The following is a 24,629-nucleotide window of genomic DNA, read 5'->3' on the forward strand; positions in this document are numbered from 1 at the left end:
GGCTGCAGGAATTCGATGATTGGTTAGGGGGGGCGGGGAGTTGTAAGTACCGTCGGTTCGTGGGGGACAGACATGTGGGGCACGTGGCTCAGAGGAGACACGTAGCGCATGTGCTTACCCCCCGGAACCCCGATTTATGAACCCTCCCCCACGACGCTTTCAGGAAACAGCAGCAATGCGGTGTAGGGCAGGGCAGGACGTGGGCACGACATGGGCAGGGCAGGACGTGGGCAGGACGCGACAGGGCAAGACATGGGCAGGACGTGGGCAGGACAGGGCCGGGCCGCCGCGCGGGTGCCCACCAGAACTTGTCGACCAGGTCTTGGTCGTTGCTGTAGGTGACGGCAAAGGAGGTGTAGCGCTGCTCGCCGGAGGCGGAGGAGTCCATGTTGACGGTGGAGGTGGTGTCGGTCTGCCAGCCCGAGTAGCTGCGCGGGGTGGATGGTGGATGGCGGGTAGGAGTGCGTGGGGGTGGGCGGGGGAGGGGGGGCATTGTGTGTATGGGGGGGCGTGTGTGTGGGAGGGTAACTCTGAACCAATCCCAGGGGGGGGGGGGGACCAGGGGAGGCAGTGGCAGGGATCAGGTCAGGGAACGCGCGGGTTGTTGTGGAAGTGCAGGGATGAGTGCTGCAAAGCATGCCGTCAGCGACCCAAACCACCAAGCCAGCTGGGGCCGGTTCTGTCCATGATCCCTGCAGCCACATCAGCTCCCACCCAAGCCCCGTACGCCCCGCAACACCCCGTAGTTTGATTGGAAACGGCTATCGCCCTCCACCACCGTCCCCATCAACCCAACCCCGCAAAGCACTCACGTGATGAACAGCTGCGGCACGTAGATCTGGTCGCGCGGGCTGCTCCTCAGAATGACCTGCAGCCGCACAACACAAACAGCTTGTGTCACACACCCACAAGCGCGCACGCTGCCAGGGTTGTGGGCATCGTAGCGCACCTTCTCAATCACAAACGCTTCATATAACGCAAACTTAATCAAGCCCTTGCTGCCCGGCACTTCGGCGCCTGACGGCCTGCACCCGCCGGCCGCACAGTTTAAGCCAAACACAAGCCGCCGCAGGACAGGGCGCTGGGCGCGGCGGGAGGGTGTACGGCGCCCTCACACATGCCTGCCCTCGCCCTCTCCACCCCCTGTCGCCTCTGCCTGTGCTCCAACTGTGTGAGTTGGTTTGGTTCAGTTTGGGCTGGTATTTACAACCCCCAACTCCCCCACCGCCGCCACCCGGCACGGCAGGGGGTACGCGCCCCGTCCGCCCCCACGTCTCCCGCCCCCAACCCCCCATCCCCCCCGCTGCCGCCACCCTACCGACCTGCAGTGACATAGTGACCGGGTACTGCACGGCCTGTAGGCTGCGCGACTGACTGCTGTAGCCCAGCCGCTGGTCCAGGAAGAAGAAGCGCCGCACAGCGCCTGGCGGGCAAGAGGGGGTGGTGGTGGGAGGTTGTGAATACCAGCCCAAACAAAACAAAACCATTCCAAAACGGGCGGAGCACAGGCAAAGGGGAGGGGGAAGGGGGGTTGTAACTACTAGCCCAAACAATTTGGGAGGGGAGGGACTGGGAGAATGCCTGAGAGAAAGAGTCAGCGCCGCGATTGAGCCCACTAGTGCAGGTCAGCCCGGTGAAGCCACGTGCGGAGAGAACCCCCCCCCCCCCCAGCAGACAGACCCACCCAGCTGCTTCCACGCCGCCCTCTCGCCCTGCCTCCAGCAAGCCGAGGACCCCGCCTTGCCCTCCGGTCCGGCTGGTATGCAGACCGGCAGCGCCCCTCGCCCCTCACTCCCCCTCTCTCGCCTGCTGCCGCCTGTTCCGCTGCTGCCCCCTATTCGCCCTACCGCCCCGCTCCCCTGCTGCCCCCCTCCCCTCCCCCTCCGCCCCCTGCTCACCCTGGTCCTCCAGCAAGTTGCCCCGCTCCCCTGCTGCCCCCCCTCCCCTCCTCCCCCCCCTTCCCTGCTGCTCCTCCCCTCCCTCCCCCACGCTTCCCCCCTCTCCCCCCTCCGCCCCCCCCTCACCCTGGTCCTCCAGCAAGTTGCCGTCCAGCTCGTCCTTGTTGGAGATCTTGACGGGGATGGGGTACATGGTGCTGGTGCCGGTCTGAAGGGAGGGGAGAGGGGGAGGGGAGGGAGGGCGAGGGGGATTAGATTCATGATCAGTTAGGGGAGGGGGCGTTGAGGGTTGGGGCGGGGAAACGAGGCCAGGGGCGGATGCGTTGTACGGCAGCAGGCGGGCTTTTGGCTCCGCTGTCGCCCGATTGGCGTGCCGAACATGCCAGACGCCTCCCAACCCAGATCTATTGCCCCACCCTTCATACGTGCCCTTCATACTCGTAATTTTATCATTCCGTTTTCCATGAACGGCTCCCTCCCTGTCACCCCTCCTCCCCTCGCTCCGTCCCAAGCACCCCACAAACCCACCCACAACACACACTCACACCCACACACCTCACGCCCACACACACAGCCCCCGGCCCCCCCCACACACACCTGCAGGAACAGCTCGTACATGGCCCCATCCACACACTACACACACCTACACTCACCTGCAGGAACAGCTCGTACAAGACCGTGTCGCCGCCGCCCGTGAAGCCGTCCGCCAGCTGCCCCAGCACCGCCGTCAGGTCGATGTCGCAGTCGTTCAGGTAGTTCCAACCGAACCTGCGGCAAGCAGAGGAGGAGCAAGAAGAGCAAGAAGGGGTGAGGAAATGGCCGCGAACGTAAGCAAGCCCCTTCTGAGGACCACAGCCCCGCAACACTAAAGGCCCCGGCACCGCGCCTCCCGCCCTGAACGTACACGCTAGTTGTGTGGTGTAGGACAAACGCTCTACACACGACCTAGGCCTCGCAGGCGCGCGCACGACCATTTGTCGGTACGACACTCCATATCCCCGCGAGCGCCACCTGCCCCGCAGCCCACGGATGCCCACACGTCGCAGTCACGTGAGCGGCGGCGAGCAACCCACCGCGGCACCACACCGCCCCGCCTCACCCCTTCCCTGCCTCCGCCCCATCCACGCCTCCGACCCTGCCCTGCCCTCCTCCACCCCGCGCCGCCCGCCAAGCCAACCCAGCTTCCCGACTCCCATCCTCCCTCTTACTATGAACATGTAACACTCTACCCCCCGCCCCCCGCCGCCCCCGCCCCCTCGCTCTCACCGGCTCCACCTGCTGCCGTCCAGCTCCGGCGCCCCGCACAGCTGGAACTGGCTGCTCCAGGTGTTGTAGCCCAGCCAGGTGCCGTTGAGCGCGTAGGCGGACAGGATGAAGGTCAGCACCGACACCTGGCCGCTGGCGATGCTGCCGCCGGAGAACTGGACCCTGGGGGGGGGGGGGAGACGGGATCAATGAGAGGGGAGTTGCTATGCCCCAGCCCATGCACCTACCTACCCACACACACACGACCCTTCAACCCGTCCCCTAGTGCTTTCGAGCACACACACACACACCACACATAGTCTTACACACACACTCTCTCTCTTACACACGCACACGGCCCAGCCCCTGCGCTCTCACTGCAGGTCCATGTTTGGGTCGTCCGTGTAGCCCAGCCCCGTGTAGAGCAGCCAGGGCATGGCGCCGGTCTCGGGCCGCCACACGTTGCGCCGCACCGCGGAGGGGGCGCCGGTGCCGCGCGGCGCGGGCGGCGGCGGCGGTGGCGAGGACAGGCCGCCGCCGGCCGCCGCGAACTGGGTGACGAGGCCGTTGTAGAGCCGGCAGGCGGCGGAGGTCCTGAGAAGGGGGAGGAAGGAGGGGAGGGGGTTGTAGATACCAGCTCAAACTGAACCAGGTCCAGCGAAACTAACGGACAAGGGGGAAAGCTTTGAACCAACCCCTTAAGGAAACAGTCGCGCGAGGGTGGGTGTGCGGTGGGTGCACAGACATCGAGGTTTCTCTGTTGCGCAGAGTTTGGGTTGGCCAGCCCGCCAGCCAGCCATGCGGCTGTGCCCGCTGCCTGACAGGCACGGCTGTCACTGTGACAGTGCGGCGCAGCACCGGGCAGCGCCCGCCACCCTCTCCCGCATGCCACTCCCCCCCTCCCGCACCCCGCCCTCTCCACTGCCTCACCGCACCCAGGCTGCGTCACCCGCGCTGCACCGGACCACTTCACACCGGCACCTCCTCTACGTGCTTGATCTTGTACTCAAGTCCTGACTCTCGTGGGACTGATCCGCCCTATACGGCAATCCAGGACTCCTGACACGATCGCTGCAAACGCAACCCCCCCCCCCCCGCACTCACTCGTCGTACATGACCAGGGCGCACAGGTTGGCTACTGCATTGCAGGCCGCCTTGTCCGCGCCCAGACCAAACCTGAAGCGGCAGACGCACGCAGAGATTGGCAGATGGCCAGGCACACAGAAATGAGATTGGAGAGAATCAGGACTTGGGTTGCGGGCAGGCGGGCGACGAGAGCGTGACAATGGCTTCCCTGACACGGAGCAACTGGCTGTTGGCTGGCGGCTGCTGCGGTTGCGGCTTGGCGGCAGTCGGACTCTCCGCGTTAGTGACAGGCCCCTCGCCACCTCCTCGTCCCATGTACTCCCCTCCCCTCCCCTCCCCTCCCCTCCGCTCCCCTCCGCTCCCCTCCGCTCCCCTCCCCTCCCCTCCCCTCCCCTCCCCTCCCCTCCCCTCCCCTCCCCTCCCCTCCCCTCCCCTCCCCCTCCCCTCCTCTCCTTCCCGCCCCCCACCTGCAGTTGTAGGCGGCCGGGCCCAGCAGTGTGGCCAGCGGCTCACTGGCGGAGATGGTGAGCGTCAGGGTGCCCACACCGCTGGCGGTGGGCACTTGTATGAACGCCTGCGTGTGCAGGCAGTAGCAGTGGCAGTAGCGGTGGCAGTGGCGGTGACAGTAGCGGTGACAGTGGCGTGCGCAAGGAAGTGAGTGGCGAGTGACGCTTACGTTGGCATGCGCATGTTTGAGACGGGGAGGGAAGGCAGCGAGGCCGCGGTGGCCCGGCACGCGGCATGCAGGCCTTTTTCCCACGCGGCCGCTCAGCAGCACGGTTGCCGCAGTCGACATGCGTTAAGGCTATGGGCGCGCACATGCATGTGGCCCCCCGCTCCGTGTGTGACGCCCACACGCGCGTTAGCCCGTTGCGAGTGCACACGTGCACATGCGCGTCAGCCCCTTGCCGCCTCATCCTCATGCACATCAGCACATGCATTTTGAATCCCACCCCGCGTGCATTTGCGTGCCAGGATCTGCCGCGCCGCGCACCTGCGTCGCCTGCGCCACACTCATGGAGAACCCGACGGCCTGCATCGCCCGCGTTAGCATTTCCGACGGCGTGAGCGGCAACGACAGCCCGTTGGTCGGCACGCACTGCCCCACGGAGTTTGCAACCGTGTTGGCCGGGCACACGATGCAGCGCTGGTACACCGTCCCCGACGACGCGACCTGGTTGATGACCGTTGTGGAGTTTGCGGGCGGCACCGCGCATGCGCACGTGGTGGACGACTGCAAGAGCGCCGGCGACCAGTTTGACAGGGCGGAGAAGCCGGAGGCGAAGTTGTATGCGGAGCCCGCGCTGCCATCGCAGTTGATGCAGGCGAGCTGCTCGCTGTCGGGAAACGTGTTCTGCGCCGTGGAGACGCCAGGGCAGGAGGGCAAGGTTCAGTCGGGACACGGTAACGCGACCCTTCTTGTCTTGGTCGGCAGTCCGCCGCACCCCCCAGCGCCAGGTGGCGCACCAATGGCTGCTCGCAAGACGACGCACCGATGGGCAGTCGCGGCACGTCAACTTCGCCGCGTCAAAGTATTTAGTCGTGGGGCATGACTGCTGAAGCGGAAACTGCAAGTCCTGTTGCCCATGAGCAGTTGCTATAAGCCAGCATAGCAGCGCGCCAAGCTGAACTAGTATGCGCGGCGCGTAGCGTTTGCTCCAGCGCCTCGCCATGTGGAGAGCTGTCGCCGAAGAGCTACCAGGAGCCACAAGGGCAGTAGCCCGCCTTATCTATATGGATTGCTCCATACGTATATAGAGCTATGCAAAGCAATTTTGCGTGTGTCACGGTAGCGTAGCGGGAGCACTGGGGCCTTTAGCTTCTCTTTGGGGCTCTACGAGGTGTGAGCGTGGATTTTTAGCAGACGAGAAACATTCACTGAAGTGCGTAGGGTATGGACCTGACAACCAGCATTTACGCGAAGGGAAATTCAAGCTGCAAGCTGCATGGGGTTTTCTATTAGTGCCTGCTTCTTTTATATGCAACTTGCAAGCATGCATTTGTTCATGCATGTAACTGCTTCCTAATTACACCCGGAGTCACATCGTAGCTCGCACTGCACTCGAGGCTCGTTAGTCGGGGCTCGCACCCGGAGTTTGGATTCGGGGCGACCCAGGTGGCACAGCCTCTCTGGTCGTGTGACAATGGTCGCTGCACCGGCTGTCCAGCCCATGGGGCTGGCAGCACTGCTTCCATCAACGGATTCGCTTGCGGGCACGTCGGGACGGGAGGCGCTGGGCTACGTGGCCGCGGCCACGGTTGTAGCTGTTGCTAGCGGCCCGCTTGCTACTATCGCTTATCGGGGAGGTAGCCGGGCTGCGCTGCTGGGCCGGGCGGCCGCGACCGCTGCCGCGCCCGCTGCGCTCTACGCATGGGGTCCCGCGAACTTCACTGCGCGCGCCCTCGCGCCGGCGGTGTCCAGCGCTGGGGCGGGTGCAACCTTGGAACCGCTCAATGTGAGTTATCATGTTGGGGCTGCTCGACGTGTTGGGAAGCTTTGGGTTTGGGCCCGGAACACGAGCAGGCGCGAAGCCGGTGACCTCGCACCTGCTGTAGAAGTGCCGCTCACACGGCGCCCAGCAGCGCTCAGGAACAGCCCCGGCCATGGCTAACGGACTGGTAGAAGACGAGGGTTCAGGGTTTGCATCCCTGACCAGCAGCGGCGCCTTGACACGCTTTGAAAGGCAGTCAACGGGTGTCAGCGGTTCCTTGCACAGCTCGGTACAACGCCCCGCTCACACCCTGGCACTGCTCCCGGCGTCGGCGACGCCGATGCCGACACCGACGCCGCCGCGCCTCACGCGCTTCCATACACCCCTCGCCATCCCCGAACACCCACACCGCCCCTCACCACCCAGCACCGGCCCCCTGACCGCCGCTCACCTACGCTCCCCACCAAAACACCCCACAGATGCTGGACGACGTCAAGTACGTACTGAGCTACTACCACCCCATCAACATTATCAAAATCCTGGCAAAGAAGTGAGTAACGTCACTACATTGCGTCATATGCTAGTGCAGTTAGCGGAGCTCCTGTGAACCTGTGAGCTTGAGATGGGCCGTGGGCAGCGACGTGGGCGGCCGCTGCCATGTCGTCTTCCCGCTGCCTCCTCATCCTCCTGTAAACCCCGACCTGTTGCTGCCTCCTCCTCCTTCTGCCTCGTGTAACCCCTGCCTCCTGCCTCCTCCCTCTCCTCCTGGTAGCCTGGGTATGCAGCTGCTGATGAAGTTCAACCGCTACCTGGGCGAGTACCTGGAGCACGAGCAGGAGGCGCTGCAGGCGGAGGCACAGGTGGGGAGAGGGGAGGGAGGAGGGGAGGGGAGGGGAGGGGAGGGGAGTCCCACAAGAGAGTGCTTCGCGGCGTTTACTAAAACCCTGCAACATTCCCATGTAACCCCAACAGCCAACCCCATCTAGGCCACTACCCCACCCTCCCTGACTGCCCACCCACCCAAACCCCAAACCCCGAACACCAACACCCACACCGCCAGGGGCAGGACGCGCCGCCGCCGCCGCCCCTCCCGGACCTTCAGCCCGCGCTGGACCGCGGCCTTGCCGCCGCCGCGCGCGAGGTGGCCGTGGGCACCGTCCGCCGCATCTACGAGCGCATCGCGCTTGCCCGTCTAGGCTACCCGCGCGCCGCCGCCCTGCTCCGCGACTCCAGGCATTGGATCCGCGACGTTCTGGCGCCGCAGCTGGCGGCGCAGAAGGCGAGCCTGGGCAAGCGCTTTGTGAAGTACCAGTTCGCCACGCTGCACGCCAGCGGGTTGTTCTGGGCGGCCGACTGCACGGTGGCGGTGGCGCAGCACGTGGCGCGGGTGGCGGCGCGGCACGACCTGGCGCCCGCCAAGAAGGCGGCGCTGCTGGCGCGCGGCGTGTCGCTGCAGGTGAGGGTGCTGGCGGGGGAGGGGGGGCTGTAGATACCAGCCCAAACTGAACCGGACCCAATGCAGAAGAGCCGGGGGTAGCCGCTCATGTGCAGAACGGAGTGATTAACGCCCCGGGGGGGGGGGGGCGTGTGTGCGTGTGTACATGAGTGGGTGGGTGGGTGGGTGGGTGTGTACATGAGTGGGTGGGTGGGTGGGTGGGTGGAGGGGAGGCGGAACGCACTCGCGCGCCTGCCCTTGTGTTGGGCCTTACCATGTAGGTAGCCTGGGGGCTGAGGGGCTGGGCTTGGGTAGCTGGGATGGTCTGGGGTGGACTTTCCGCATGGCGCGTGCCGTAAGTGTGCAGGCTTCACTGCGCATGTGGGACGACGAAAAGTGAGGGCCGGTGAAAGCCGTCGAGGGCCGGTGAGGGCTGGGGTCGCGGTCGTCTTCAGTTTTGCCATCCCGAGTCCCTGCCACTCTCACCCGGTTGCCTCCCTCCACAGGTGGTGCGTGCGGCTGTGGTGCTGGCGGCGGTGTCGGTGGGCGCGGCGGCGGGCAGCCTGGTGCGCCCCGGCCTGGGCACCACGCTGGGCCAGCTGCTGCCGGAGGTGGGCATGTCCATCGTCATGGCATACGTGGTGGAGGCGCTGCTGGACATGCCGCCCGAGCCCACGCCGGAGCCGGCGGCGGCCTAGGCGGGGCGCGGGGGCAGGTGGTGTGGGCGGATGGGCGTGGTGGGGGTGGTGGGCGTGGTGGGGTTGGTGGGGGGGTGGTGTGGGGGTGTGGTGTGGGTGGTGCAGGGGCAGGCGGTACGGGAGCAGGCTGGCGTGGAAGCAGGCGGTGTGGAGGCACGCGGCGTGGGAGCAGGCGGTGTGGAAGCACGCGGCGTGGGATCGGGCCGGCGCAGGGGCGGGTTGGTGCGGTGGCAGGCGGCTGGTGGATGTGCGGATGGGGCTGTGCAGGCGGCGCCGCGGAGGCCGGAGGCGGGGGGCCGGAGGCGGGGGGCAAGGCACGCAGCGAGGGAGGGGGCCTTCGTGCCTTGGCAGGGCAGTGGGCGGGTGGGGCGCCGGCGCGGGGCTGCCAGTGGCGCAATGCCCTCCCTGGCGGAGCGCGAACATGCGGGCAATCAGGCATGGACTCGGCGGTTGCTGGGGTGCTGCCGAGCGCATGTAGGCGGGCGCATGGGTACAGGAGGCTCGTCGTCACTCTCGGCGCGGCGCAAGGGGCTCGCTTGTGGGAGTCTGTGTGGCGACTGGCAAAGTGGTGGGTCGTGCAACCTGGGCGGTAGCCCCGGGCGGAAGCGTAGGGGGTGGGGTTTAGTTTGTTGCTTGTCATGAAGGAGTGTAAGATACATGCGGGGATGCCGGAGTCAAATGACTGGCCAGGGCGGCGCGCGGGTGTGTCTACGCGGCGGGCAGTCACTACCGCCGCCACGCTGCGCTCTGCCGCAGCCAGCAGGGACACCACCAATGTGATCGTCTGCGGGCTGCCATTCGGTCATCCGGGACTGACGGCAGTGTAAACCTGGTGCAAGGGTTACAAACTGTGAAGGACTGAAAGTCTGAAAGGAGGGCCGGTCAGGGCCCACAAGCGAAACAACAACAGCAGGCGGCTAGTAGCTACCCCGGGGCTCAGACCGCGCTCCAAAGCTTCGGCCAGTCTTTCAGGTCTAGATTTTTCTTGGCCAGCCCTGATGCCTCTCATCCAAGCCAGGCACACCCAGCACACCCACAGCAACTCGGTGCTGCCCTCCACTGTTTCAGGCGGGCTCGAAATCCCCCAATATTCGACATTGTTCCCACACTCGATGATATGGTGAGCAGAGATGAATGGCGAGCCCCCCATTTACCGTACCGCACGACGCATACACAGAAGCCACGAGCAAGGGGCCCTGCGCAAAGTCATCTACCAGCCTGACATGCTATGCTGGCTATGCACCACCCGGCATGTGAACACTTATTCCACGCAGTGCCTGGGCCAGCACGCACTTGTCGACATGCAATCCATCAGGCTAACAATACCCAATTATATCGAGGCAATACGAGTGCACTCGTCCTCACGAGCTCAGGACAACGACAGCGCCGTCAATAACCAGTAATGCTGGGATGCGGGTTAAGGCGTATGGAATGGATTGCGGCATCATGACCCTAAAAGCAAATGTGGGCCGAGCCCACGCCACCAATCTCCTGATCTTCACATCATGATAAGAAGGACTGTCCCGTCGTTGCAATCCCGCATCCACAATAGGGCAATAGGGAAGGAGGCATGGGGGAATCCCGAACTGCCCGTGTCGACGAAAACCCCTCTCACTAGCTAGATCAAGCAACCCGCGGTACCCTGGAGCTGGGGTGTACGGTATGGCTCAGACACATGAAACCAAACCGCCTGTACCGTACAGCATTATTTATACCCCCACCTTGTGATCACCAGCACTGCTGACACGTGCGCAACATGCGCTGTGCCTTGTCAGTACTCTGCACTCTACATTCTTCTGTACGGTACGCAGCGGTGCTGTGCCATTCGCCACTATCACGTCTTCGTCCTTGGATCCGTCCGGGAGCTGCCTTAGTAAATGGCGAGGCCGTGCGGCCGGAAAATGCCCTGCTTCTTCGCCACCGTCTTGAAGTCGATCAGCGACTTGGCCGGCTGCCGGAGGATGAACTTGGTGGCCCGGTCGTTCAGACGGAACAGCCGAACCGTCATGTCTCCCGCCGCATGCACCTGCAAGTGATGTCAGTGAGTGGCGCGCGGGCCAGGAGGCCAGGTGAGGACGTGCGCCCCAAACTTGTGCGTGCCACACCAGTGTGCGTGTCAGCAGCCTGTAGCGCTTGCATGCGCACTGCTCCCCGCCCCACCCGCGCGTCCCCCCCGCCCCACCTACCCGCCCCACCTACCCGCCCCACCTACCCGCCCGACCTACCCGCCCACCTACCCGCCCCACCTACCCGCCCCACCTAACCCGCCCGACCTACCCGCCCCACCTACCCGCCCCACCTACCCACCCCACCCGCCCGACCTACCCGCCCCACCCGCCCCACACGCCCCACCTACCCGCCCCACACGCCCCACCTACCCGCCCCACCTACCCGCCCCACCTACCCGCCCCACCCGCCCCACCTACCCGCCCCACCCGCCCCACCTACCCGCCCCACACGCCCCACCCGCCCCACCTACCCGCCCCATCTGCCCCACACGCCCCACATGCCCCACCTACCCGCCCCACCTACCCGCCCCACCCGCCAGACTTATCCGCCCCACCCGCCCCACACGCCCCACCTACCCGCCCCACCCGCCCCACCTACCCACCCCACCCGCCCCACCCGCCCCACCCGCCCCACCTACCCGCCCCACACGCCCCACCCGCCCCACCTACCCGCCCCACACGCCCCACCTACCCGCCCCACCCGCCCCACCTACCCACCCCACCTACCCGCCCCACACGCCCCACGCACCTGCCCAATGGCCCCCTGGTCCAGGAAGTAGGTGGCCACCGCGCCAATCAGCTCGTCGGCACTCAGTCGCACAACGTGAGCCCCTGCAGACATGTTTAACACGTTTGCGTGGATGTCAGGAAGCGCAAGGGAGGGGAGTGCGGTGCGTGTGTGTGTGTGTGTGCGTGTGTGTATGATTGTGCCTGCGTGCACGGAGCACACGGCTGGTGCACAAAGCTGCCCAGGCCCTGAGCCTCCATCCCGGGCTGAATTAGGTGTCCATGCTTGATATGTGGGACACACACACACACACACACACACACACACACACACACACACACACACACACACACACACAGGCATGGTCCGGCGTGGTGAGAGCGCGAGCGAGGGCATGGCGAGGTCGGCGCCAAGTCAAAGGCAGGTGTGCTCACCCGCGCCCTTGGGCAGCTGGAAGGTGTCCAGGAGTTTGGGCTTCTTGGGGTTGGTCGTGTCCAGCAGCTGGACCTGTCCGTCAGAGATTTCATTCGAGCACGGCCGCAAGCAAGGTTAGTTCGCGAGATTGCGAGGGGTAAGCGAACGCGTCTGCTGCCTGGGCGATGGCACTAGAACTAAGTGTCAACTTCCAATTGTCCATGCCGCCACAATAATCACACACGTTGTGTAATTAGTAACTATGCATGGGTGGGCGTGGCGTGCGCGCGTTTCGCTTCTTTGATGTGACTTGACACACAGAGTGGAACCCAGCACGCACCTGGTCGCGCACAAAGGGCGCCGCCAGCAGCCGTGTGCCGTTGCGGAATGGGTGCATGATGCAACCCGCCGAGGCCCGGTTGGCACTGCCGGCGTACGTGTCCCAGGCCACCACCGGCACATGAGGCTTGGGGCCCTTGCCGTCCAGGTAGTAGATGTAGCCGTTGCCGCCCTCGAAGTAAAACGCGCCTGCATGCGGCAGGAATGTACGGGGTGCTTGGGTTCGTCTACCGTACCATATTGTGCCGGTTTGTATGCGCGTGGCCATTAAATGCGGGCTCACGCTGTACCGCGGCGGGTGCATTCCAAAGAGCCCTCCCGCCTTCAGCAGGCCGCCCGGCCGGCTGCCCAGCGAGCTATCATACACCCCGGCCAGGCCCGCCAAGCATGTGCGGCCCCGTTCCTGTTCCTCCCGCCAGGCCCGTCCTCCCCCCCTGTTTCGTTTGGCTCGGGCATTTATACCCCCACTTGCAAGTGACGCCTCTACCTGTGCTCCGCTCGTTTTAGCTTGGTTTGGTTTAGTTTGGGCTGGAATTTACAGCCCCCCCATTAATCTGTTTTCCGTGAATGGCTACATACGCCCCCCTCCCCCATACACCCACGCACCGGTCTCGGCGATGGCGACCGCGTCCATGGGCCCCTTGACTCCCTGGGCCGAGGCGTCGATTGTCTCGGTGATGGTCCAGTCGCTGATGTTCCACAGCCGCACAGTGCTCCACATGGTAAGGGGGTTGCCCACCAGGGTCGAGGCCGGAACCACATAGTCAACTGTCACCATGGTCTTGTGCACCCAGCTCACGCCCAGGCCTGCAGTCCGAGCAGCCAGAGCAGTACCGTGAGCATTGCCATGCATCAGGGTGCGTGAAGAGAGATGGGTGCGGGGCTAGACAATGTGCTGGGCAGGCGGCCGGTGCGCGACGACGTCGTGACGCGTCATCGTACGATCGAGAACGGGCAGGAGTTCACACGCTTTCCTTTGGCTGGGTGCGTGCCTGCTGCCACGCGCGCATGCATGTACGCACGCACACTACGGATTGTGCATTGACGTGCACAGCGTGCTGGGGCCAACCTATGACATCGGCTGATGCGGGCCCGTGCAATTAGATGGGTGGTCTCGTGCTAGCTGGGATTGGCTGACTCAGGTGGCGGGCAAGTAAGCACGCACGTACGGAGCTACGCACCGTGCGGGTTGAAACCAGGGATGTCTGGGAACTTGGCCGGGTCGGGATACTCCCCAATCAGCTTGAAGTCCTTGCTGTAGTGCGCCACACGACCCGGCGAGCCGCCCGTGGAGGATCCCATCATGGACAGAAGGAAGCCGCCTGCGCGTGCGTGCGTGTGTGTTGATTGAGGAGTCAGGCTGGGATGTATGGGATGTGCGGTGGCGCAACGTACGGAAACCTACCGGTCGCACATACACGTGCAGCTCTAGTACCGCGGTACGCCGATGCACTGTGCCAGATAGCATCATTCCCTTCGTCCGTCTCCCACCCGAACATTCTTGCAAACGCACCGTCAGCGATCGCCACGAACTCGTCCGCAAAGGCGGAGTGCTTTGGCTGGTCCACCTTCGCGGGGTCCACGAGCTTGGGGGTGCGGGGGTCCGACAGCTCGAAGAACAACACGCTGGGGGTGCCGGTCAGGGCCGAGAAGAGCCCCGCACACGCAAGGTGTGTCCGAGTGCTGCTGATGCGGCAGTGGTGCGGCTCCAGCGTTGAGTAGGGAGTGGGCACGACGCTCACGATCTTGCCATACTCGCCGTCGGCAAGCGAGATGACGAAGACGGAATCCTTGCCGCCCAGGCTTGCATCCTTGGGCCCCGCCCACACGTACAGGTACGTCGCGGTGGTGGCGGTCTTGCTGTTGCTGTCTGAGCCGAGCAGCGACCGGCGGGCGGCCAGCGCACTAGGGGCGAGCGCGCTGCAGCTGCGGAGGCGGGGTGTGCGGGAGGCAGGGGTAGATGGGGTGAAAGTCAGTGGCTTGGCTTTCGAGGGTTTGGACAGCAGTCGAGACACTGGTGCGGCGGGTGGTTTGTGCGGTGCCGCTATGGCGTCTGAGACGACGTGGCCGCATGAGGCAACTATCACGCCGTGTGACGCCGCGCGCGAGCCAGTATCGAGAACGGTGTGCAGTAATGCAGTAATGCCAGTCTTGTGAAGCTCTGTTAGGCAGACAGCACAGCCTCAGGGGGCTCCATGAAAAATACTTATGTGGTCATCCTACCATATTATGCTTAGGATGAGGGCGACAGTAGCTCGCATTCTGGACGAGACGCTTGACGCGGCGCGCCGTTCGCCTACTAGGCTTTCCTGCTGCAGGAGGCCAGCAGCTGTTGTCAGCACAACGGGCTTGAACAAATCCAGGTCCTGTGCACACATAATGTGCGCGAGGGAAGTTTGGGACTCCCAGCTCGCGCAAAGTCCCCGCCGCGCGCATTATGTGGCTTTTTGAGACCCTTCCACGCCTAGCTACCGTGACACAATCTTCACAGACTGCTGCTAAATAGACGATGCCCCAGTCGCACCTTTGTAGAGCGTGCGCTACTAAGGAAGTGAGAAGACTGCTGGACGGTCCGCTACGCGCAACAAAGCAGCAGCGTGCAACGCCCAAAATTTATACACTGTGAGCATACATGTGCGCTGGGTGCAGCCCTTTATTCGCGCCATTGGGCGTACGGCGGGCGCAGAGTGCGTGCGTGCCCATTGCGCGCAACAGTGCTAGATTCCTCCCGCAACACCTGCCCGAGATTTCAAAGGCTTGGGTTGCCGTCATTGAAATCGAGTTCAGCAGACCGCCAAGGCTCGGCGACAGATGCGTTCGTAGTTTGTCAATTGAGCAAAGACCGCCTCGCCCTAATGCACGCATGTATAAAACGAGGCAGAAACTCCAGCAGGTCATCGAGCAAGATCACTCGAACAGAGTCGTCGCTTGTTGTAATGTGTGTCAAAGGCTCGAGAGCGGCCACTGATCGCAATCACCAGGATGTTGAGCCATGCACACGGCTATATTACATAGCAGTCAGATTAGATGAGACGCGGCCACCGGGCAAAGTGTGTAACACATTTCCACCGGGACCAGCCCTTCAACGCGCAGTTACTCATACCGCCCGCTGCGGGAACCGGCGACATAGGGTTCCTCAGATAGTTGAATCTGGGTCTCGCTCAGCTTGCGGCGTCGCCAAGGGCAGGCCATGGACCGACCGAGGGGTTGGGGCTGTGCGGTGGGACAGTGTTTAGGCAGGTTGGCGGGGTCCCGTAGGGTGCAGCTTACGCCCAGACCCCAGCAGATGGCAAACTCAGCCCCTGGCCACTCATCTTCGCGGAAGTTTATTTTGCGCCGATGGGGAGGGGGGGGGCATTGGGGGGAGGGGCACTCCCTCCCCCCGCACGGGATGCAAGCATCGCACGGTAGTGTAGGCACCAGCATATAAGCACGGGCGGTGTTCCTACGCCAAAGGGAGGGGCCAGGGGGGTTTCGGGGGGCGCTCGCCCCCCCCCCCCATACAGGAGGGCGCTCGCGCGCGAACGGACGGCGAAGCGGTCAGGTGCGCGCGTCAGTCAGGCACGTTCGGGGCGAATAGGCCGCGGCCAGCAAACCAGCAACATAGAAAGCTTCCAAATATATTATGACGAATGCCAAACCGCAAAGGTTGAGCGATTAAGGATGTCTGAAATTGTAAGTCAATCAGTCAGCAGGGAGCACTGTGCGCACATAATTAGCTCTACAAATAGATCCTTATTCATTACATCCGAAGATCTCAGCAATGCACAGTAAGTCGCGTCCGCGGGCAAGCTTGCTAGTGGTGCATTTGGCTCGCTCGCTGCGCTTCAGGGGAACCGTGCGCGCGTATAGAATACAGATCATCCTGATCTATCCATTAAATACGATGCATCACGCATAGGCGCCTTGGAGAGGTTGCACAATGGGGGGCGAACTGGTCCCGCGCTTTGCATCCCTTCGGCCGATCTTGGCGCTTGCAAAAAAGTAAAGGTGCTGGGCGAGCTGGCTATTCTTCAACATAAGAGTCAACGCGTTTCGTTCACCCACCCCACAAAGTGCATCTGCTTTGACCAGCGTTTTCTCACAGCAAACGCTCTCAAAATTTAATGGCGCGCAGCTGGGTTGCGTGTCAGGGCGCAAAGAGTCTGTTACACTTGGTTCCAGCCTTGAAAGCGGGCTGGGGCGCATGCCAGACCCCAAAAACACGCCAGGAGGCACACTTTGGAACAGCATGTGTAGATGAGTGGCCCGCCCGTGGGCTTTGTACGCGGGTGGTCTTGCGCCACGATGCCGGAGTTGGGTGCCGGAGTCACATCAAGGTCGCAAGATCGAAACCCATCAGGAACGGTTCGGCTCCGTTACCTGTGTAGGCACTGAACATACTTGTGCCGAACTTCCCCGAACGAGCGCCATCTCGGCCTTCCTAGGTCGCTGCTCTACGGGTGCGGACGCTGGTGCGGCGGGTTCTGATGGTTTCCCCGCGAGAGCTATCCTGCTTACTAGAAGCCGGTCTGCAAGCCAGTTGGCGCTGATGCGCCGGGGCAGGAGGAGGCCCCTGATTAGGGAATGTGCGTCACCCAGCGCCGATCTGCGAGCCCGTGTTTCGAGGCGTTACCGTGGCCCAGTATGGCCGATGGTTGCAGACAACCCCCCTCCCCCACATACCTAACAACCGCCCGCCCGTGGGCTTTGTACGCGGGTGGTCTTGCGCCACGATGCCGGAGTTGGGTGCCGGAGTCACATCAAGGTCGCAAGATCGAAACCCATCGGGAACGGTTCGGCTCCGTTACCTGTGTAGGCACTGAACATACTTGTGCCGAACTTCCCCGAACGAGCGCCATCTCGGCCTTCCTAGGTCGCTGCTCTACGGGTGCGGACGCTGGTGCGGCGGGTTCTGATGGTTTCCCCGCGAGAGCTATCCTGCTTACTCGAAGCCGGTCTGCAAGCCAGTTGGCGCTGATGCGCCGGGGCAGGAGGAGGCCCCTGATTAGGGAATGTGCGTCACCCAGCGCCGATCTGCGAGCCCGTGTTTCGAGGCGTTACCGTGGCCCAGTATGGCCGATGGTTGCAGACAACCCCCCTCCCCCACATACCTAACAAAGCTAAACTCGTTCTACTCCGCTTGGTTGCGTTAGGGCGCCTCGGCGCCCTGACCCTCCTTGTCGGTAGTAGTTCCTGGCCGGCCTTCGTGGCCGCGCCAATCCCCTGTGGCGCCTCCATGGCGTCCCTGGCGTTGCTTAGGTCAGCTGTAGTGCGTCAGTACTGCTCTGGCTGCGGCGCGCAACTCAGTCGGCGACATCATCGTCGCCGTCCTGCCGAGCGGCCCCCGCTCTGGCAATCTTTGCCGAACATCATGACTTCACACCGTGGAGCCTTCGCGACCTAGCGTGGGTGGCGCGCCTGCTCGCCGGTCGACCTCGTCCTCATGGCTTCGCGATGCTTCTGGCGGGGCGCTCGCTGCTGCCGGGCTCGCAGTGGCGTGTCGCTGAGCGGCTCTTTCGGTAACGGAGGGCCGATTGGAGCTGCTGGCGACTCTTGCTGTGGGCTGCTGCCGCGGCCTGACGTGGCGCCGGGCTCGCCGCGCGTGAACAGGGGCACGCTGCGGCGGGAGCCAGGACCGGCGTCTTCCGGGCGGCGGCGGCTGGAGCTGTGGGCGCATCTACACAGTGGAGAGACCTGCTTGGCGAATGCAGTCTGGCGAAGGCAGTCCAGCGAAGGCTGGCTGGCGCAGGCCGACTAAGCGAAGGCTGGCTGGCGCTGTCTGCTGTGCTAGGGTGTTGCGAGGCTGTGTGGACTTGGTTGGGCGGTGGGCGTGCCTGCACCGCCTGCGCTAGGTTGCGGGCGCTGTGGCTTGTGCTGTCTGGTGGGTCGGACCGGCTGATCCTCGTGGTTCAGCGAACTTGCACGGCCCTAGGCCGTCTACAGGATGCAGCTTCGGGCTGCACCCAACAGTGTGAGGGCCCTGCCCTGTTGGTGTTGGTGTTTTGGGGTAGGAGTTGCACTTTGCAAAGTGGCAGTCAGTCTGACGCCGACCCGCGGCTTAGGTGAGCAGCGCTAGCGTTTGCGGTGAGCCTTGCTCGGGGTTCCTCCCCTCCTTTAGTGAGGCGAGGAGCATGGGGGTCATTCGAGGTTCCCTCCTCGAGTGTGCGTACGTGTCTCGTGCGTTTATGGAGCCCTGGCTTGCCCGTGGCTGTCATCCCACATGTAACCTCTATTCGCTAACAAGTGGACTGACCGAGGGGCTGGGGCTGCTGGGGCTGGGGTTGGGGTTGGGGCTGGGTGCGCGCGGGCAGCAGCGACACGAGGCCACCTTCAGGCTTGCGTTCAGGGCCACGCGCGGGCCGCTGGGGGGCGATGGGACACAGGGTTGGGACAGGGTAAGGGGGCCCGCGCTGACCGCTGGGGGGCCATTGGGCCATCGATCCGCCGGCCAAAGCCACGCTGCCCACGCACATCGTCCAAGCCTCAACGGCGTCGTGCTGTTGCCTTCTCCATACATTACGCTGAGAACTAGGCGTTTGTGGGCCCCTGGATGCTGGGGCGAGGGTAGGGCCCTTCTCGCCAGCGGCGGCGGTGGCCTACGTACCCCTGGAAGGTGCAAGGTGCCCTGAATCGCTCGGACAGGTCGGTTGAAGCTGTGGGCCCTCCTCTGACAACCCTGGCCCGACACGCCTGCGCCCGCCGCCGCAGCCTGTAGCTACCCGATTTTCACCCACAGCAGCAGCCGCGTCAGGTTCAGCCAGTCGGAGCCAAAGCTGTGTGCTTGTGGTAAAAGCCGGCGGCGTGTTTCGCATGACGGTTGTAGTAGCGTGTCTGCAAGCTGCTACTCATGACTTCATGCGAGACCAAACACGAAACCCACGCATGCCATCTGAGCGGAGGAGCAGTTCGTCTCCAAACTTGATATTAGCTAGGTGCCTTTACCGCCACATCTATCACCACTGCCGCCTACTGAACACGTTTCCTTGAAGCATCGTTGTGATGAACAGTCCGTCCCCACCTGCCCCCAATTATTCTATCTTGCAAGCCTTGCTGGCGCGCGAAGTCATGCGGATGTGTGCATGAGTGCAAGAATTGAAGCCCAGATGGGTGCACAGCAGGTTGCAACATGAACCTGCACCCGCCGGAAATCAATCAGTCCAGGCTTGTCAGCCGCCACCCAAGCAACTTTCTTTGCCGTCTGTAAACTAGCAGGCACGTCATGACGACATACCCATGCATTATAACAATATGCACACGCACACGGCGGGGTCATCGATAGAAGATGATGCCTCAACAAAATAAGTAGATTGGCTCTGCTACTCCATGCACGTGCCCAGGGCACCGACCCCACCGTCACGTGATGCACCCCTGCCTACGCCAGCTGATATTAATCTGCAGCATCACTTGTTGGCCCAATCCCCATTCTTATAATGCAAGGAAGAATTGAAATGGTGCTCATGTACCCTGGAATCATGAATGCTGCGCTCAGCTCGCTTCATCTGTACCCCCTATCCGTTGATCAACATTCACACTTAGAATCAGGTGTGTAAGCTAGCGCGTTAGCTGTGCACTAACCACGTGCACGCAGATGCGGCGCGTACTAATCTGCCTTGCCACGTCAGCTGCCGGCGGGGAGATCGAGCCGCGTGTAGCGCTGAATACGGTAGCTGCCAGGTGGCGTTGATGGCTAGCGAGTAGCAGGGGAGGCGAGTAGCGACCCTTAAACTAACGCGTTCCTCAGCAACACGTCTCCGTTCGGCTGCTTGCTCCAGTAGTGCTTCTACCTACCTAGTAAATGGCGATGCCGTGCGGCCTGAAGGGGCCCTGCTTCTTCGCCACCGTCTTGAAGTCGATCAGCGACTTGGCCGGCTGCCGGAGGATGAACTTGGTGGCCCGGTCGTTCAGGCCGAACAGCCGAATCGTGAGGTCCCCCTCGTGGTGGAGCTGTGGGCGGGTGGCGGTGATGAGGGGTGGGAAAGGGAGCGGGAGCAGGGGCGGTGGAGTGAGGCACGTAGGTAAGCTGGGGCAGCAGACTGAGAAGACGGCAGGCAAGCACGCGTGCCCGGCAGGCACGCATTACGTAAGGGCAGGTCAGGGCACGCAGCGCCCTCCCCCCTACCTACGAGTCACAGTCAAATAATTAGAGTGCTTTGGAGTTCAGTACCCCCGACCCAGGCGGCATTACGGTACGTACACACACACGCAGTCGGGCTTCGTGTTGTTGCTTTTAAACCCACGCAGTCTGGGGACACGCAGCCACGCACCTGTCCCCTGGCCCCCTGTTCCAGATAGTAGGTGGCGACGGCGCCCATCTTCTCATCCCGGCTGACTCGGACTGCGTGGCCACCTGCGTACATGTGCGCGTGCGTGCAGGCGTGCCGTGTGTCAGAGGCAATAGCAGCTATCTATCAGCAGGTGGCAGCAGCACCCAAGCAACAACGTGTCATGGCCGCAAGGCCGCAGCAGGTGCATTGCTGTTGGGTGAAAGTAGTGAAACTGAGACACGGACGTACGGCGGTGGTCGCACGCGTGCGGCACGCACCCGCGCCCTTGGGCAGCTGCAGTGTATCGAGTAGCTTGAGCTTCTGGGGGTTGGTCGTGTCGAGCAGCTGGACCTGCGCAGAGGGGAAGCGTGTCTGTGTCAGGGCGGCTGCGTGTGTGCCGGGCTGCATGCAGTCAGCTCACCGCGACCCACATCAAGGAAGTGCATGCCATAAGACCTTGCGCCTGTGCAAGGCCCCGTCCTCTACCCGCGTGCGTGCCACACGGCCAGCAATGCGCCCGCACAGACACTTCCACTGTCACTTCCCCCACACCTCCCCCCCCTTCCCAGCCGCCCGGCACGCGCACCATGCGCGCGCGCACACACACACACACACACACACACACACACACACACACACACACACACACACACACACACACACACACACACACACACACACACACACTCCGGCGTCGTCTGGGCGGGCTTTCGTTTCGTTATTAACACACACACACACACACACACACAACCTGTACTGTACTAACTTTGGGCCCACCCTCCCCATGCCGCCGCCCCGCGGGATCGACGTCCCCATAAGCTGTGCGTGTACTTGGACCTGGTGCTACATGGCCGCATGAGGGGAGTACCTAGCGTGTGCCGCCTCCGTCGCACCATGGAGCGGGGAGCGGTTTTTTTTCCCCCGCCAGCCCGTGGTGCTGACACCCCGTTTGCATTTGCCGTCATGCATGCGCCCATGCCGTCCCCCGCCTGTTTACTTGCTCGTGGTCGCCCACCCTCCGTCTCTTTCCCAAATCGCGCAACCCCTAGTATAGTTAATTGGGCTGGGACTGGGCTGCGTGTTTGCTCTTGCTCGTCGCGCGCCGCCGCGCTAACATGTTCCTTCGCTCTTGTTCGTGACACTCCCCTGCTGCCACCCTGTGCTCTGTTGTTTTCTTATTCGCTCGTAGGTGAGAATTTCATCGAGGATTGGGCGGGAGCTTGGACTTAGCGGCCAGGAGTAGCGACGCGGAGCTAGGAATCGTAGGAGTGCCTGGGCCTCACGGTACCGTGAGCACATGCATGGGTTTGCACCCTTGAGAGCGTGTGGACACTAATCCCCCCTCGAGGTTAGAGTAGCGGGGGTTGCGCGTTTTCCGGTTGGTAAGACCGGCGGCTCACCGCAGCAGGTATGCGAGGTAACTTCAGGTAACATCCGTAAACCGTCGCTTTGCTGCATCGCATACACTGTCTTTGCGCAACGTTTTCCTTGTGCTCTTTAACACACACACACACACACACACACACACACACACACACACACACACACACTTACACACCTACCCACCTGGTCCCTCACGAACATCGCCGCCAGCAGCCGTGTGCCGTTGCGGAAGGGGTGCATGATGCAACCGAAGCTGGTGCGGTTGGGGTTGCCGTCAAGCCCATCCCAGGCCACCACCGGTACATGCGGCTTGGGACCCTTGCCATCCAGGTAGTAGACGTAGCCGTTGCCGCCGCCGAAGAAATAGGCACCTGTGCGCAGGCAAATGCAGGTATGAGGTGTGTGGGTCTCTCGCCCAGGGAGTCCCTCCCCCGATGGCTCCGTTTCCGTTTCACCCACTCCATCCCAACTTGGCAAACAAGCAAGCAAGCAAGCAAGCCGCCGCGCGCCGGGGTCTTCCCCACCCACGCACCGGTCTCGGCGATGGCGACAGCGTCCATGGGCCCGCTGACGTTCTTGATCATGGACGCGTCGATTGTCTCGCTAATGGTCCAGTCGCTGATGTTCCACAACCGCACAGTGCTGCGCAGCTTGAGCGTGCGACCCGCCATCGAGGAAGCCGGCTCAAAAAAGTCAACGGTCAGCATGGTCTTGTGCACCCAGCTCACGCCCAGGCCTGTAGGCAGAGCGGCGGCAATCGGCGGTGGGTTGGTTGCGTGGCGGCGGAGGATGCGGCAAAGCCGTGAGGAGTGGTGGAGCGTGACAGCAGAGCTCATCGCATGCACACCGCCGCCGCAGCCCCCGGCAAACCTGGCCAGCCCGGCCCCTGTGCCGCCCACAGAGGAGCATCGCAGGCCAAGATCCATCCCACACACATAGCGGACACACATAGACGAGACACGCACGCAGACACGTACGCAGACACGCACGCAGACATGCACGCAGACACGCAGGCAGGCACACATAGCGGACGTGCAGGCAGACACGCAGGCAGGCACACATAGCGGACGTGCAGGCAGACACGCAGGCAGGCACGCACCGTGTGGGTTCAGGCCCTCCACCTGGGGGAACTTGACCGGGTCGGGGTATTCGCCAATCAGCTTGAGGTCCTTGTCGTAATGCGCCACACGGCCCGGGGAGCCGCCCGTGGGGGTGCCCATCATCGTCAGCAGGAAGCCGCCTGCGCACGCGTGCGTGCATTCGATGTTCCAGGGGTCGTGTTCAAGGTTGAGGGTGGAGCGCACGGGACAGGGTGGGCGGGACGGTTGTTTCCCAGCAGACACTATCCATACATCCACGCCCCCCACATGGACAAGCCGGGACCCTAGCACTGACGCCGGCACACACGGAGCCAACTGCCGGCGGCCACGCACCGTCCTCAGTCGCCACGAACTCGTCCGCAAAGGCGGAGTGCTTGGGCTGGTCCACCTTCGCGGGGTCCACGAGTTTGGGGGTGCGGGGGTCCGACAGCTCGAAGAACAAGGCGCCCGGAATGCCGGAGAACGCGGCAAACAGGCCCGAGCAGCCCATGTATTTGCGGGTGCTGCTGATGCGGCAGTGATGCGGCTCCAGCGTTGAGTAGGGAGTGGGCACGACGCTCACGATCTTGCCATACTCGCCGTCGGCAAGCGAGATGACGAAGATGGAATCCTTGCCGCCCAGGCTTGCATTCTTGGGCCCCGCCCACGCGTACACGTACGTCGCGCTGGTGTCGGTCTTGTTTTTGTTCTTTCCAGAGCCGAGCAGCGAACGGCGCGCGGTCAGCGCACCATGGGCGAGCGCGCAGCAGCTGCGGAGGCGGGGCACGGGCGGGGTGAGCGGAGGCAGCAGGGTTAGCGAGGGCTAAGGAGAGGCAGTGCCGCCGCTTGCCGCTGATGGACCCCTTCGCAGTCAAGCGAGATAAGTCAGCAGCTACTTACCATAGTATACACGCGAGTACTGAAGCGTGGCGTTGCTTCATGCTTGGCGCCAATTGTCCTCTCAGGCAGCAGGCCGCAAGCAGGTGATGGTGGCTCCCTGCATTACATCAAAAGAGAAAATTTGACATTGTGAGAGCTAGGACTAGCAAGAAGTGTTGGGACGTGCCATGGCTCCAGTCGCTTGTGAGACTGAGGGTTGCCAACCATTGCAAACGTATGCAGCAGCAGTGCAATAAGTTTCAAGACACATGTTTAGCAAAAAGGCTTGACCGCTCCAGCGAAGCGGCCCGCAACCGCGAAACCCCGCAACCAACCGAATGCGGCCCCCACCTTCGTAAGGCGTTGGCCCTGCGCACCTTGCCAGCAACTGTGCTGTTGCAAGTGGAGCGTGTTTGTCAATCTCAGGCCGTTGTGCAGGACTAAGCGTGCCCAGCCACAAAGCTTTGAAATCCCTCGATGTAAAATGTGAGCGCGAGGGAAGGCCTATGTCAGGGAGCAAGTGCTTTCTGGTTGTGTATGTTACTTGACGCCGCCTTCAGCGTATTTGTGTTGCGTGAAACCCTTTGCAGTTGCGACGGGACAGAGGACACAACTGGAAAGTACATGGGTCGCCATACCAACTTGTGTACCTCGCCCGCCTTTCCTTGCTTGTGACCTTCGGCTTAAGCCCTGCATAAGTGCATTACGACAATGCCGGGAGCGCAGGCGCTGACACTATTTCCGCTGGCGTTACCAAGT

At 63.0% G+C, this 24,629-nt stretch overlaps 5 protein-coding genes across 8 annotated transcripts in view; 2 read left to right on the top strand and 3 right to left on the bottom strand.

Annotated features, from left to right (window-relative positions):
* Positions 1-6,113, bottom strand: part of CHLRE_13g584901v5 (uncharacterized protein) — a 13,154-nt gene extending 7,041 nt beyond the window's left edge. The window contains exons 1-11 of the mRNA XM_043069644.1: positions 5,723-6,113; positions 5,224-5,583; positions 4,697-4,803; positions 4,248-4,319; positions 3,522-3,737; positions 3,165-3,326; positions 2,552-2,666; positions 2,025-2,106; positions 1,323-1,423; positions 813-868; positions 275-428 (exon numbers count right to left, since the gene is read on the bottom strand). Of these exons, the coding sequence (XP_042917619.1) occupies positions 275-428; positions 813-868; positions 1,323-1,423; positions 2,025-2,106; positions 2,552-2,666; positions 3,165-3,326; positions 3,522-3,737; positions 4,248-4,319; positions 4,697-4,803; positions 5,224-5,583; positions 5,723-5,902 (1,605 nt within the window). The 5' untranslated portion in view covers positions 5,903-6,113. The remainder of the gene's footprint in view (positions 1-274; positions 429-812; positions 869-1,322; positions 1,424-2,024; positions 2,107-2,551; positions 2,667-3,164; positions 3,327-3,521; positions 3,738-4,247; positions 4,320-4,696; positions 4,804-5,223; positions 5,584-5,722) is intronic.
* A 120-nt stretch (positions 6,114-6,233) lies between these two features.
* On the top strand, positions 6,234-9,625 carry CHLRE_13g584950v5 (uncharacterized protein). The gene is made up of 5 exons (XM_043069645.1): positions 6,234-6,685; positions 7,141-7,211; positions 7,434-7,521; positions 7,722-8,117; positions 8,603-9,625. Exons 1-5 carry the CDS (start codon positions 6,374-6,376, stop codon positions 8,792-8,794), a joined length of 1,059 nt encoding a protein of 352 aa, XP_042917620.1. The 5' UTR covers positions 6,234-6,373; the 3' UTR covers positions 8,795-9,625.
* Position 9,626: 1 nt separating this feature from the next.
* On the bottom strand, positions 9,627-15,253 carry CHLRE_13g585000v5 (uncharacterized protein). 3 transcript variants are annotated; one of them, XM_043069647.1, is made up of 9 exons: positions 14,808-15,253; positions 14,507-14,592; positions 13,797-14,209; positions 13,465-13,605; positions 12,890-13,090; positions 12,285-12,472; positions 11,965-12,037; positions 11,552-11,634; positions 9,627-10,820 (listed from the first exon to the last, which is right to left on the bottom strand). In XM_043069647.1, the coding sequence occupies exons 2-9, from the start codon at positions 14,542-14,544 to the stop codon at positions 10,665-10,667; spliced, it is 1,293 nt and encodes a 430-aa protein (XP_042917622.1). In that variant the 5' UTR covers positions 14,545-14,592; positions 14,808-15,253; the 3' UTR covers positions 9,627-10,664. The 3 variants fall into 3 exon arrangements, with proteins under 3 accessions (XP_042917622.1, XP_042917621.1, XP_042917623.1); XM_043069648.1 differs by having other exon boundaries at positions 14,507-14,595; XM_043069646.1 differs by having other exon boundaries at positions 14,507-14,649.
* Positions 15,254-17,393: 2,140 nt separating this feature from the next.
* Positions 17,394-18,503, top strand: CHLRE_13g585026v5 (uncharacterized protein). The gene has a single exon (XM_043069649.1). The coding sequence runs from the start codon at positions 17,709-17,711 to the stop codon at positions 18,021-18,023; it is 315 nt and encodes a 104-aa protein (XP_042917624.1). The 5' UTR covers positions 17,394-17,708; the 3' UTR covers positions 18,024-18,503.
* Positions 18,504-18,895: 392 nt separating this feature from the next.
* On the bottom strand, positions 18,896-24,553 carry CHLRE_13g585050v5 (uncharacterized protein). 2 transcript variants are annotated; one of them, XM_043069650.1, is made up of 9 exons: positions 24,248-24,553; positions 23,892-23,988; positions 23,346-23,761; positions 23,012-23,152; positions 22,445-22,648; positions 22,096-22,283; positions 20,808-20,880; positions 20,530-20,612; positions 18,896-20,209 (listed from the first exon to the last, which is right to left on the bottom strand). In XM_043069650.1, the coding sequence occupies exons 2-9, from the start codon at positions 23,930-23,932 to the stop codon at positions 20,054-20,056; spliced, it is 1,302 nt and encodes a 433-aa protein (XP_042917625.1). In that variant the 5' UTR covers positions 23,933-23,988; positions 24,248-24,553; the 3' UTR covers positions 18,896-20,053. The 2 variants fall into 2 exon arrangements, with proteins under 2 accessions (XP_042917625.1, XP_001693848.1); XM_001693796.2 differs by having other exon boundaries at positions 24,222-24,453.
* Between the last annotated feature and the right edge of the window lie 76 nt (positions 24,554-24,629).

Source organism: Chlamydomonas reinhardtii, chromosome 13 (genome assembly GCF_000002595.2).
Source record: "Chlamydomonas reinhardtii strain CC-503 cw92 mt+ chromosome 13, whole genome shotgun sequence".
NCBI lineage: Eukaryota > Viridiplantae > Chlorophyta > Chlorophyceae > Chlamydomonadales > Chlamydomonadaceae > Chlamydomonas > Chlamydomonas reinhardtii.